This window comes from Pleuronectes platessa, chromosome 10, assembly GCF_947347685.1.
Source record: "Pleuronectes platessa chromosome 10, fPlePla1.1, whole genome shotgun sequence".
In the NCBI taxonomy this organism is placed as follows: Eukaryota; Metazoa; Chordata; class Actinopteri; order Pleuronectiformes; family Pleuronectidae; genus Pleuronectes; species Pleuronectes platessa.
In genome coordinates, this window is record NC_070635.1 from 4862282 (window position 1) to 4877359 (window position 15078).

Here is a 15078-nt window from a genome sequence, read left to right on the forward strand (position 1 = left end):
AGACGTCAGTAAAACTTATTGATGTCGTTGTTTAGAAGTTTTCTTTTCACTCACTATGCTCTGGTACATAATTAGAATCACATTCACACTTAAGTCTCTTTTCTCTTTACACCTTCTGGCTGCACGCAGGCATCAAGTAAAGGTGATAATTGGCCCAAACCAATGACTTTCTTCAGTATCTGAGTCGTTTTTAATTATCATCAGTTAATGGGGTAGACTGAGATGTTGGGTGGGTTGATTTCTGCAAATTTTTCCATTTCTTTTTTATTAATTATCATCATTTATAATTATCATTTATCTTCTGATTGGTTTTTACAACATGTGCGAGGTCCCTCTGTGTATTAGAACTTTTGGAAAATAAAAACTCTGAACTCCATTTCTTATCTGTCGCTTCTTTCATGACAAAGTACAAGTGGGCTCTGGTCCGTGTCATTAGAAACTCATTAAGCTCCTGCATTGGACCTAAGTGCTGTAAGAATTAGTGAATTATGGCTAGTTTCACTCATTTACTCAATATCATAAATGTGAATAATCATCTGTGAATTAAACACCAGCGGTTGTTGTTTCATGCTGGTAGAGTTAATTCCTTCTTACTGAGATCAAATAAGATTTAATTTCTCTTGAGTGTGAGGATTACTGTGAGGACGAGACAGTGTTTGACGTGTTCCCACCATGTTGGAGACGCCGCGGACGGTCTCGGGGTTCAACATGACGATCTCGGTGGTCACGTGTCCCTCCACGGCCTCCGTCATGTTCTCCACTGTGCAGTTTATTGCCGGGTCTTTGATCTTGAACCAGTTGTCTGCGTACCAGCCAATCAGGAACCAAACATACTTCTTCCCGTAGAGCTTCTCCTTGAACACCTGCAGCAGGGAGGGAGAGAGGGAGGCAGAGAGGGAGGGAGGCGGAAGGGAGGGGGCGAGTGATAAATAAGCATGAGGAGAATAATTCCCCGAGATGTGTTGCATCCCTGCCTAACAAGGAAATTCATTCAGACATTCAAACAGCTCATTACCGAGCTCATTTCTGCTAATACCCAGTTAGGTTCAGTCTGCCGGGATCAATCGAGCAGGAGAAAATAAAAAAGGTACTAACCTCACAAAACACCTTTCTGGCTTCGGTCTCATAAAAGAGCCCCACAATGATCCTGGCATCCTGGCGCTGCATGGAAATATGAAAAACAAAGTGAAACATATTTCAGGTTGATCAGCAGCGACAGTAGAAGTTCACGACGGAGCGGTTTGATGTTTGCAGAGCGGCGTTCCAAAGTTCCTGCTGCTTCACAGGCCGGCACGTCTACCGCTGTTCAGGAGTTGGTAATTAGCATGGCGCATTCATTTCCCTCTATCAAATCACCTCTCTGCTAATGGCATGGTGTGCAGCTGTGAGGTGGGGGGTGGGGGGTGGGGGGGGGGGGGATGGGGGGGAGACGACCAGCAGCTGAGGTGAATTTTTAATCAAAGCACCTTGAGGTTCTTGACAGCGACAGCCGGGTCGGTGAGGAAGCTCTGGCGAACGCTGATCTCGATGCCCGCCTCCTTCGTCCTCTCCTCCAGATCGTCCAGCGTCTGCGAGATGAAAAGGAAGGACGAGGCGAGACAGACAGGGAGGGAGGGAGGGAGGGAGAGAGGGAGGGAGGGGGGGAGAGAGGTGGTTAGAGAGGCGGCTGAACAGAGAGATAGAGACCCGGCAGCTTGAGATTATAGAAAAACACCAAAGAAAAGCAACAAAGTCTGAGTTGGGGGGGGGGAATAAAAGAAAAATCTGAAGTGCATATGAGAAATGTCAAGAGGCGGCCGGACAATGTGGGGATGTATGATAAACAAGAAATGCACCAAGGGAGAGGATAGATTTTTTTTTTGGGGGACACAAAGAACACGACTGGAAAGAAGAAAAAGAAGAATGTGAGAAGAGAGAGGAAAGGATGTGAGAGCGGGATCATTAACCTCCATCTCAGGAACCATCCCAAGTGTCATGGCATCGACCGCCGGGCCCGGGAGAGATGTATTGCTTGATCAATATTTCTCACAACCAATATTCCAACAAATTACTTTCAAAAAAAAAAATCCCCCCCCCCCCCCCATCAATCGCGGGGAAGAGATTGGCTGAGAACACAGCTGCTCCTGTAAACAAACACACGGAGGCCGGTGAACGTCAGCAGGACTGATGGGACATGGACAAAGTGATCTATGTCCAACAATTCCAGGGAATCTCTGTCTGTTTGTTTTGTGGCTCACAAATCTCAGGAGCCGTTCATCTTATCGGCTTCGAACTCGTGGTGTGTGATGTTAACGGTTCTGAAGTGCTGGTGAGGCCCGTAGACGACAGCGGCAGCCGATTCTCCGGCTCAAGGTTCAGCGTGATGAGTCGAGCTTCAGTGAACTTTGAATAAACAGGTGAGCGGCTCTTTGTGCAGCAGCGGTGGTGCAGCTTCGAGGGGGGGGGGGGGGGGGGGGTTCTGCAGACTGAGATTAGCAGCCGTTTTTTTTTAAGTTAGAAAGAAAGGAAGCTACAACCAGCATTAAAGGGGACATATTATGCCCATTTCACCACAGTTGATATGGTTCCTTGGGGTCTTAATGAAATGTCTGTAACATATTTTGGTCTAAAACAGCCCTCCTCAGATTGACCTGTTTTTAGTGCCCCGCCCCCCTCACCCCCGATGAGCCTGGCCGCGCAGCCCCGCAGTGGGAGCAGTGGGAGCAGTGGGAGCAGTGGGAGCTTGAGCTGGCACAGCAGCATCAGCTTCCTTCCACACTGTTGAGTCAACGTTTAGAGGTGTCCCGGGGGTTCCTTGTTTAATGCGGCCACTTAAAGGTCTGACGGGTAACAGCAGCAAGCTAACGCTAGCCGGGCTCCACCGGCCCGGTTAGCTCGCGAGCTAACGCTAGCCGAGGCCATGTAGCGAGACTCCCTACATGGGCATGGTGTGACTATGATGTTTATTTCGGTCGTAATCCCATTCGACGCACTGTAGCGTATCGTTTCTGACACAGAGGAACCACAACAAATCGCGGGAGTTGTTTTTTTCCAGAGTTTTTGGGACGGTAGACATGCCAGATACCAAAATTAACGTGTAGAAGCAATAAAAAAGTGGACATTTTCATAATATGTCCCCTTTAACACAGTCCAGAACCAGTCCATCTCATAACTCCAGAAATCTCCGTCTGTGGCTTGCAGCTCTCGAGGGCAGTTCGTCTTTACGGCTTCACCCTCTGTGGCAGCGACGTCTGGGACTCATCAATCTAAGTGACGTTGTAGATCATGACAAAAGGACGGATTCACGATAATGGAAACGACAACTGACGCCATGCGGACAGAGAGAAGGACTCAAAGCCTTTGTGCTGCTTTCCCCTCAAAACCCTGCTTGAGCTTAGATTTGCTCTGCTAGTGCTTTACCCACTCTCAATAATGAAAGACCACACTCTTAGATAAAAATGGGGGGGGTAGGAACATAATTCTCCAGATCAGGGTTCTGTGTATAGTCGAGCTGCACTGAACTTTGGATAAACAGCAGCGGTGGCTCCAGGGTTCTGCAGACAGAGTCCCACCTGCAGGTCACTTCTGCACATTCACATAGAAAGCTGCAACCAACAAAACATTGCACTGCACAGGTTGTTGTGCAAGAGAGAGATGAAAAGAAAAGTAAGAGGAGGAGACGCAACAGTGCTCAGGTGAAATGGAGGAGGGTTAAGATTCACTGACCGAGGTAAACACTTCGGTGGTTTGCTGGATGGTGGCGATGCGAGTCCACTTCCACTTCTGGAAGAGCCGCACCCTGGTGGGGTTGTGGAGGGTGGCCGAGGGGTGCGTGCGGAAGAAGGTGGGGAAGCGCTGCCGGTTGGACAGAGCCGGTGAGCTGGAGCCGTAGGACAGCTGAGAAACGAGAAGGGGAAAAACAAGAGTTACCAGCAGAAAGGTGTGGGGGGGAGGAACAAAGGGAAAAACACAGACTTCTGAAGGTCCTTCCAGACATCAGTAGTAAACACACTTCAATCAAATGTATTCAAATTCAGGACTCTCTTGTTCCTCCTCGGGAACACGGCCGTCTTTGATGCCAATTGGTTCAAACAGCAAACGAGAGAAAGAAACGGCAGAAAGACGGAGAACCAAAGAGACAAACCCCGGATCTCATTTTCATCCACACCCACTCCCTCCCTCTCTCCCTCCCTCCCTCCCTCCCTCGTTTCCCTCCCGCTTATGAGGTGTGTCGCTAAACTCTATAATTTCAATAAGGGAAACTTAAACACTGCAGGCAGGATTTCCCTGGCATACAAAACAAATGAGGAAAAAAAAAAAGACCTAATTATTGTTGTTGCAAACAGTTGGAACGTTGACGGTCTGTTTGTTTCATGTGGATGTATATAATCTGAATTGTCGGGCACCGTTCCCATAAAAAACACCTGTGGTGGAGAAGCTGATAAGATGTGTGTGTGTCCAGAGCTGCGGGGGGGGGGGGTGAGGGATGGTGGAAACTGCCAATAGAAACCGGCAGAAGGATGTTCCTCTAACAATTAGTTTCACAGCGACACCTGGATATAAAATCCTCGACAGGTCTCCTTTAAAAAAAGAGAAAGGTGGCGTTTAGGGAACCATTACTGACAGATACAGCCCCTCGTCCATCCCGGCTCTCATCTCATCCCCATTACCTGCACAGCCCTGGGATGTTCACCACTCCCGTGCTCCCAGAGGCGAACACATGGGGGGGGTGATGATAGATGTCAAATGTCATAAACAAGGTGCATTGTGGACCCACGGTAACAAATCTCTGTGGACGCAGAAAGGTGGACGGAGGCATCGGTAAGAAGGAGTGTAAACCATACAGGAAGTGACAGCTGATCCGGGGCGCGCCACTGAGAGTTCAGGGGAATTCTACAGGGGTGGATGAAACGTCAACGAGGAGGGAGATAGGTGGCATTGCACACGAGCCTCAACTCCATGATAAGTAGATAAAATCCAACGCATATTCTTATATACGAAGTTTATTTAAGTAACAAAAGCCAAAATGACTCGATTGCCCCCTGGAGGCTCGCTGCAGTATAGCTCGTAGACCCTGCCTCCTCCGTGTTGGTGGATGGGACATGGGCCAAAATAAAGTCAAAGTAATCTACATGGTTTTCTGTCATTTCACTTAGTTCCTACCACACTGATCTTTGTTCAAGTGTTCTTTATTATAGCAAGATTTTCTTTAATTAGTTATTTTTGATGCTATAAGAATGAGGTGAAATGGCGTTACTGACGGCTGAGACTGACGCACGATTGGTCGAAGTGCATGTATCGCAAATGGTGGCACAGGTATTCTAAATACTTCTATAACTAAGTTGGGAGTAAACAATTATCTCTGCTCAGCCACCTAGCTAGCATCTACCAATAGCCTGCACACAAGACATTTTCTTACGTATGAATAAATATTTTCTTAAGTATAAATACTTTAAGTACTGACACACCGTTCCCTTCCATCCTAGTTCCTGCAGCAGTAACTTCAGAGACACTGGGCAAACAACACCACAGCTAAGTGAGAAAACTCATTTTATTGTTTGATTCTATTGCTTGACTTTCTTCGGCGACATGTCTTGACCAAACGTAGACTCACAAGCTTCCCCCCCCCCCACGGCGCCACTGAAATAAACAGACTCGAAAAACAGTGACATAAACTGAGATGGAGCAAACAGCTGCTGTGGCAGAAATAGAGCGAGCAGCAGCAGCCGCCTGCGACAGACATCAGAGCTTCCCCCAAAAACCACAAACAATATCTCTGGATTGTCAGCTCGTCAGTTCTCCCATGTCCTTGTAGTAGCGGATCAATGCAGGACCGTGGCCTACAGTGCTTTTTACAAAAGGAGATGGGGGATTAAATTAAGAGCCCCTCCTTGATCAGCGTCCAGAAATGGAGGTTTGCTTTCGCCTCCCCGGCGCTGTGAGGAGGCTGCTTGACATGCGAGGAGGCTCCTGAAGGCAGAACGCATACAGAAATAATTGAGTGTGGCGGTTAGGAGGTTGTGCCAGTGGTGGCGTGTAGTAAAGAGAGACAGATCCCTTTGTGTGTGCACGGGGGAGAATCGACTGCTCGAGTTGAAGGAGCAGGAGCGGAAATGAAGAGTGGGTGAGAAAGACAGAAGAGATGGAAAGAAGGAAGGAAGGAAGGAAGAGAGAGGGGCTGAAATAGAGCAGACCAGCTCCAGGCAGCGACAACTCAGAGAGGAGCGAGGGAAGCCAGAGTCAAGAGGTGGAAGAGAGTTTTTTAATGATGGGGAAAGAATGAGTGACAAAGAGAAATGGGAAAGAGGGGCAGGTGCCAACCACTACAACTGATTGTTCTCCATGACTAATCTCTGAATAAAACTTCAATTATAGGACAAAGCTAATAGGCAGAGCACTGTGAGTGACAGCGAGGCCGATCAGGAGGAGACACTGGCGGAATGAACAACACAAACTGACTGATGAAGACATAAAGAAACAAAAACATGTCCGAAGAAATATCTGCAACAGATTCGAGCATCAGTTCTGCTGCCGATCTATAGATCTGACACGTGTTTGAGTATCATCAGGCAGCATGGGAGGTCTCCCAGTATATCTTGTCCTCTGCTGTATCGTAGCTGTCTATCCGATATTGTGAAACTGCCTCGTCACTGATTAAAGGAGCTTATGTAAGTATCTTAAAATCAATGAATAACTACAGCATTGATTTTGGGAACTTAAGACTAATTACGATTAGGACCAGAGATCATCACTTAGATGGATGTCAACACCACTGCACATTTATCACCGAACATAGCGGAGGTCCGATTCCCTCCCAGCACAAACTGAGCTGAAGATTTCATATCTCTCTCTGAGCCACAGAACAGAAATCCACCAGAGATTGAAAAATGGGACGACACTGTCCTCGCTGCTGTTTGTTTGGCATCTAGCTCCTGTTCCCTTCAGAGGATCAGTGCTTTCACTAAGTCACTTTGGACTAAAAGGTCCCACAAATATATTAAATGTAGAGGAAATAGTGTAGTGAAGGAAAGCAACAGGTTTTATGGAAAAAGGTAGTGTCAGGTTTAAGATGTTTTAAATGTTTAACCTTGGGCAGAGGTCACTGACGGGCCGACAGTGGTCCTGATCCAGACACAGACTCCGTGCAATCTTGACCAAAGACCTATTACTGATAAATCCTCATGACTCAATCTATTTGAACTGGTGCAGCTTCTCTAGCCTTTACGGCACCGGTTCAACGACCCGGGAAACCCGCAGACCAATTGCATTGCATCGTAAATCCTCTAGTGTGACGCCGCTCAGCCAATCCCATCTGTGAATTCTGAATAACATTTCCACCGGAGTCCAGGGGGGGGGAGAGGAGAGGAGGGAGGATAAACAGTGAGAAGTGAGTCAGAAAATTGGTTGAGATGGTTAAGTGCAAATTAATTAAATTGAGAGAGATGCTTAATTTACCCTTTTTATTTTCTCAAAAAAATCAGAGGCTTTCTGCTGTGCCTTTTAATTTCTACATGACTTGAGAGGAGAGCGTTTAGTTTTTTATGACGTGACGAAGCTAAAAAAATTGAGAGTGGCTGCACTTACTGCACCTCAGCCCCCCAAACTGATGCAATAGAAAGTCCTCCTGAGTCCAGACCATCTCAGTTCAGTTTGGCCTTCGCATCTATTTGGTCTAAGAAAGCAAAGACGAACGTGTCGCGGTCTAAAGCCGAGATCGGAAAGGACGTGGCTCCTGAATTGGGACACAGCTTTAATCTGATTACCCTTCTGACGGAGCTTTTACAGTAGAACAGTTTATCGACAGTTTAAAACAGTTTAAGCTCGGTTGCTTTTCATTGCTCGTGTATTCTACTTGTAGCAGAATGGGTCGTGTGTTGTATCGTGTCGCTTTACGATTGTTAAATTTGTCCCCCAGTCAACACCCAGATGTGTCCTCAGCTCGTCTCCTCCTGTTTGCTCGCGTGTCCTTCGCTGCTCCGACGACTCATTTAGCCCTAATGGCGTGTAGCAATGCAGATGGTTCTGTTTTTTTTTTTACTTGTTTCAGGTGTTGAAATATTTATCTCAGAGATTTATGAGCCAGCCTAAATACAGTGGAGGTGAATCCAGAGACCTTGCTGTAGATTAGAGTAATTGAAACGACTTTCCACTGGAGGAACGGCCCCGACAGCAGGGAGTTCTGTGGGGGCAGCAGGGACAAAGCGAAAGACATGTTTATGTTACATTTTTCATTTCTCAATGCGAGGAAGCCCATTCATTATATGTTTCTTCAGCTCCAGCGGTTCGGGTTCTGTCAGACTCAGATAATGCATCTCCAAATCTCAACCTATAAATCCAGAACTATCTATTTCTTGCCTGTATGTGAATCCATTTCACCAAATCAGCGCCAGCCCACTCAGGAAAGTTTTGGAACAGTAAGGCGCCTGCTTTTTATAGTAGAGTGCAACCTGGGTAGTCTGATTTTTGATGGACATCAGAGAAATTGATTTATTACAGAGGTGTAAGTCGCACTGAATCTAAAAATAAGTGGACCATGTCTGCGCTCAGGATTGAGTTATGAGGGAGTTAGAATTTTGACGCAGATTGCAGCTCACGCCTCACGTCTCTCCCTCCGAGCCTCCACTTCACCGATATAAAAAATAAAAATAAACTCTGGCTTGAAATGACTGGAGGCTGAAGCCAGTCCTGAAGGCGTGCACCTGGGTAAAAACAGTAAAAAAATCCACCCACCACGATGAGGTTCCACATGCGAGCGGCTTCGGCGACCAGCGTGGAGACGCCGCTGCAGCCGGGCATCAGGACTATCTTGATGGGCTCGGTGTACAGAAGGTCATACAGCAACTTGGTCGCTTCCCCTGGGTCACACTGCGGGGACAAAATGAGAGAATGATTAATCGGGGGCCAGATGAACAGATGGAAGGGAGGATCAATAATAAGGAAGAGAAATGAATTGAGGTCGTTGGAGATAGAGGGGAAAACGGGGCGAGAGGCAGACGCGCATGCAGGAGAAAATGGAAGAGATAAGAGCGAGGCAGACAGATGGGGCGAGGAGAAGCGAGAAACAAATAAGCAATGGAGAGAGACAGCAGATAAAGAGAAGGGAAATGACACAGAAGTAGCAAGGAGCGGCAGAAAGGTCAATGCAAACGCGAGGAGAACTGGAGGAGTTCGAGTCAGGGAAATGGAACAAAACAACAGCGACGGGGTCAAGATAAAGCAACGGAAAATGGCCCAGAAATAGCAGGGAGCAGCAAACAAGCAGATGCAAATGTGACAAGAGGGAAGGAGAAGAAGAATGAAAGAAATTATTCACATCCACACATCCGCGGTGCATCGTCAAAACGCAAGGCACGCACACTCCACGGCTCAGGACACAGAAACTCGAGAGAGAGAGAGAGGAGCTCGCTGACCATGACGGGCAGCCATCACAAGTCTTTTCAACCCTCCGATAAAGTCGTCTACAGGATGTCTAGGTGGCGAGAGTGTGGCTGGAATGATCCATCACTGCTCTGTCAGCCAGATTACCGACAGGCCGTCACCACCGCGCCACTCATCAGAGTCACCGATAAACTGGCCTGACACATCTAATGATTCAGCACGGGAGAGAGGACATGGCACCTCTTCCAGATGCGCATTCAGAAAAAAAAAAAAAACCCACTCCAGATGAGTGTCACAAACAATCGGACCGAGGCAGATGATGGCAACGGGCGAATATCGCTCCTAATTGGGATGTTTGTCTCAATAGCCAAATTGTCTCTTTGAGGCAGCCCAGTGATTTCTCTGAACAGGTAATCACCACTCAGGACCAGGGCCGAGTGGAGCAGCCCAGCTTCATATTGATTGATGTGTTTTCCATTACCTCTGGATTGGGCGGAATAACAGTGGTGTCCTGTCATTGCGGAAAAAAGTCGGGACGCGTAGATGCACTTAGATAATTAAAATCCGAGGGCTGTTAAAGCAGAGCAGGCGGACTTGATTAAATTGTTTTGTTCCAATCAAAGTTGGAAAAACTGCCTAAATGAGATAAAATGAGATTTATTGTGCTTTGATTTCACCGGGTCACATAAAGACGTGTTCCTCTAAACTGTGCGTGTCATCACTGCGATCAACTTGGAGTACCAGGCTCACAGCACATGTCAAGGCAAGACAATTTCATTTATTAAGCCCCTTTCACACACAGAGGTAGATTCAAGGTGCATACATAGCACCATGACACTGGTAAACTGTCGACTAAACCTGTGTTCCTGTTCGTGTTAAAGAAGACGTGTGATGCTTTTTTTTTACAATGTTTCTTTCCTCTCGCGTGTTATCAAGGTTTCCTGTGAAGGTCAAAGGTCTCAAAGTCTCCCCCGCAGAAAACACTGCTCCTGAAGATCCTGAAATAACCGGTTAGTAAACCTTGTTTCCACGTGACTCTGTGACCGAGCGTCAACCGGAAACCCGTTCATGGCAAAATCCGTCATCTGCAATGTGTTATGAAAATCCTTAGTTTGAAATCTTGCCTTAAAAAAAAAGAACTTAGCTGGCCAATCAGAGCAGAGAAGGCTTTATCGGGAGGGGGCCTTAAAGAGACAGGCGCTAAAACCAAGAGTTTCAGACAGAGGCTGAAAAGAGGAGCTGCAGCAAAGGACAGATAATAAATAAACAGACAATAATTAATAAATATGAACCTGAATATGAGCATAATGTGTCTCTTTTAAAACAACCTTGAGCCTCTGATTGCTCATTGGCTCCCTAAAGCAAAGTGATAAAAAAAAAGAGCATTGTCTAGCTTCACCTTGTGTCATGTGACATGTTTACTGTCTCTCCATCACGCTACCAATCAGAAGAAACACTCCTGAAACATAAACACCAGTGAAGTATTCAAGCCAACAGGGGTTAAGTATGTAAACATTTGCGGGGACATTGGATTCAACTACTTTCCCCGACAGCTGCCACTTCATCACCAACACAAGCAGCAGAGCCTGTTCTCGGAAACCGTTTCGATCTTTGCACTCGCTGACCAACGACAATAGAAAATCTGTACATAAACCCTGTTTGCTTGTCATTTAAATGTTGCCCTAAGCTGATTACTGTCGGTAATTAGAGGTTAGGAGAGCATGCCTGTAAAATGACTCGCCGGGTGCAGGTCCCTGCACAGCTGATCGCTCTCGATTCACTGGGTTAATAGTATTATTACTGACTGGGAAAGCAGCCTCACAATATTGACGTTACAAAGGAACGAGGGCGACCTTGTGCCGTGTCGGGTCGAGAGGCGGCAGGTTATTCTCCCCAATCAACCACCGGCTGACTTTACAGATCACTTCCTCCTATTTGGTTGTTCTGGGTAAAATCAGCAGCTGATTGTTAACCTGGCTGCTTTGTCTTCATAAAACTAGCGGCTGGCTCTGCTGTGGTCTGACGGTGATGCAGATTGACAGACAGGCCTTTTTAAACACTGCCTTTCCCCGAAGGTTATTTGTGTTGTGTGTCTTTGTGGCTGTCGACCGGCTGCGTGCTGAGACGACGCTTGTTAGCCTTCTATCGTTGCAAGTGTTTTTAACTTTACCCCGATGAGTGCTGCTGATTTATGGCCCACGCTGATTATTTCTGACTCATTCAATCAATCTATTGTTACCATCCAACATCACAGCTTTTACTAACGGCTTGTTTCAACAATCTCTCCAAATTAATCGCTGCTCTTAAATGGGTAGAATTGGGAATGAAATTAAAAAGTGCAGACTCTGACCTTGTGGAGGTTATCTGGGTATTTTAATCAAGACCCGGAGCTATCATCTCTATCTTCTCCTGACTTGTTTAGTCATTCGACAAAATCGAATTGAGGAACTTAAGCTGATGTAGAATGTTTTTTATTGGATGGTACACCAGTGGCAAATGCAATCATGGTGGACGGAGATCACTTTAAAAAGCCCATATAACAGGGAGAGACCATAGAGAAGATCTGGGCTGTATATGGTCAAACTTGTGAGACAATTCATAAATAATATAATAATATATATATAATATTAAAAAAATGAATGTGAGATCTACAGAACTAAAAGGTCCTATTCAAGGATTTGAGTTGCTCTCTTCAGAATTCTGATGAATAGGGAGTCACCATTTTAAATAATAAAACCTTTAACAGGAGCTTTTGGAATGTCTCCCTCATGGTGCCCCCTTCTGGTCATGACATGCCATCAATGACGAGCATCTTTGCAACTGTCCAGAAATTAATAACAGATGTGCGATATTGCTCTTTCCAAGATAAATCGATAATTGACTCTGTCAGAGACAATGTGTTTCTAGGCATGTTTTGTGGTGAGCTGGCTATTAGCTAGGAAACAGATACCACATTCAGAGGGAGAGTTTAAGAAAGAGCCTTTTTGTTTCTGGCAGTTTTTCTGGCACAAGATAAAAAGGAAAACAAACACAGAACTTCATTTTCCTCACCAGCCTTCACCAAGCAGCCACCTTCCTGTGAGGGATTTCTGCAGAGTTTGGTACGCGGGAGAAGTGCTACGAGTAGCATCATCATCATCAATACCATCTGACATCAGACACTTCGCTAAATAGAAGCAGTTCCAGCAATTGCATTAGAGGTTAATGTGATATATGCGTTCAATAATTGATACGGCCCTCGGAGGATGTAATAAAACTGAAATGGCCCCTGATTGAAGAAGAAGGTTCCCCTTCGCAGTCGTGTAAAATCCGCTGCCTTCAGATCTCTGAATTTAATACTTGAATTTTGCAAGAGAGAAGCAGATGGCATTAAAATAAAGCTTAAATTCTAAAATCCCTCGTTGCTAATATAACAGCGAGCAGAAAAGGAGAAGTTTGGACTTGACTTTATTCTTTTTCAAGTCATAAATTCAGCTGGTTTACCTCAATATCACCTGTTCAATCTCCTCTCCACAGCAATGTTAACATGAAGCCGTCTGTAATGGTATATAATGATCGGGCTCTATGCCTGAGCACAATTGCAGAAGGGCATCAGATATTCAATGGTCTATTCTTGAACTTTTCAATCATTCAGTGTTTCTATGGGCTGATAAGAAATAAAAACCTCTGGTATTAAAACGGGAACACGCTGCTGCGAGAGGTGTGAAGGCACACAGGCTCCCTGAGGAAAAAACACACAGACATAGGTGTTGGCAGCTCCGCAATAAAGGCTGAGGAATGGCTGCTTTTCATGGAGGTCTGTCTCCTGCAACCCTCTGGGGTCGTCACCGCTTCCACTTCCATTCCGAGCCCTCCGTGTCTCATGAGACGGCCGGGATTGACGGCCCTCATGCCCTCCTCACACGTTCACATTTACTGACACGCACACATGTATCGGTACGGGTGTGTGTGCACAGCCATGCAGCACACAGCACGTACAGTTACATGACATAACGGCGGCACTGCTGTCGCTGCCCTTGGTGCTAAAAATCTCCGAGCTAATATCAGTGTCTGCGTTAACGTGGCGATGGATTTGAGATAACCTGTGGCAGAAACCTGTGGTTCCCTGGACAGAAGAAACGGTAGAGAACGCTGGCTTGTTATAGCACCCTCTGTAATTACAGCTCAGATTGGAAGATGATACAAAAGGAGTGTGATAGGATGAGGGTCTGGGGAGAAGCCTGTGTGTCGAATCCCAGAGCATCCGCAGCTATTTCGCCTAATTTCCTGCATAATTATGTCTGGCACCTCACCTCAGGCTTGCACGCCAGTGGACATGCACGAGAACCAGTGCGTACCGGTTACGCCACAGTGGAGGGAGAATTGTGTCATGGCTGCCAATTAAAATAAACTGTGGAAGTGAGGGGAAGGACCTTGTTTCACCATTTCTCTGTACTGTATCTCCACTGTCTCACTCTCCATCACTGTTAATAATTGATCAAAGTTTGCAGTCTCGGCTTTGATATATCCATGGCAACGGCCTGCGCGAGGAGCGTGCTTGTGTGTCTGTGTGTGTGTGTGTGTCTGTGTGTGTGTGTGTGCATGTGTCTCCTTGTGTGTGGATCTCAGAAGGCTGTAAATAGTCTGATGCTGTCGCCAGAATAGCCAGAGAAACAAGCCGTCTGCTACCACAGGGTATCTGCATCCCTTAAAAGGACGGGCTGGGATTAAGTGTTGAGCTTCATGAATATTGGATGATGTTGAACAAGCAGAGGACATCGCTTGATACTCCCAGCCTTAATGGTCACAGACTGGTGTGTGGGTGTGTGTGTGTGTGTGTGTCTGTTTGTGTGTGTGTGTATTCAGGCACCTGATTGCCAAATCCGAGTCAAACTTGGAGGCACGTCTTGCATTCCGACGCCGTCATTAGTGCTTTGAAGACGCAATAAAAGTTCCCCTGTCAATGATCACAAATTCAAGTCAAGGACGCTGCATAATTACACTTCTCCAGCCTTGATCTTAAACTGTGAGCAAACAAAGGGCCAGTTACGCCCTCGTCTTCATCTCTCGGTTAAACAAAGGGATGTGCTTACAAGGTGATCCGCTCTCTGACCAAACACCTCGTAATAACTAGATGTAAATATCATAGCTAATTAATCCCCTTTTCTTATAATTGCTTTCCTGCCTCTCGGTGGGTAATATCCTCATTACTATTCCAGCCAGGTGACAAACATTCGGGAGGCAGAAGAAGAAGAAAAAAATCCCTCTTTCCAAACACATTGTACGCTGAGCGAGAGAAATAAATTCCCCCCCCTTGACTTAATTCAAGGAATTAACCAAACACTCAGACAATGTTACACCAGCCTATTTCAGCTGCTCCATTCAAAGGATCTATTCCTCGAGCCGGAGGCGCCACTGACTCCTGAAGCACGAGGAGCCATGTTTTTCCAATCCCTATGAAATCTGTTCATGCAATTTCTTTATCTTTATTTTTGTGGCAGCTACATCTGCAGCTGCCTGCTTCACTAGACTTGTAATCAGAGGATGCACACACACACACACACACACACACATACAGATATATACACACACACAGTTGATCTGTTTAGCATTTGATTGCAAAGAACAAGGTGTGTGCGAAGCAGAATGCAAACACACACATGCACTGTTCTATCAGCCGTATGCATTTGCTCACATATTTTCACACAGAGCTGAAACCTTATTTGTTTCTGTGCTGTGCTT

At 46.2% G+C, this 15078-nt stretch overlaps 1 protein-coding gene across 1 annotated transcript in view; it reads right to left on the bottom strand.

The window, feature by feature from the left end:
• The window catches only part of gabbr1a (gamma-aminobutyric acid (GABA) B receptor, 1a), a 65418-nt gene that overhangs the window by 27704 nt on the left and 22636 nt on the right, over positions 1-15078 (bottom strand). Inside the window, 5 exon segments of the mRNA XM_053433012.1 lie at positions 672-863; positions 1096-1161; positions 1467-1568; positions 3706-3876; positions 8710-8844. Coding sequence (XP_053288987.1) covers positions 672-863; positions 1096-1161; positions 1467-1568; positions 3706-3876; positions 8710-8844 — 666 coding nt within the window.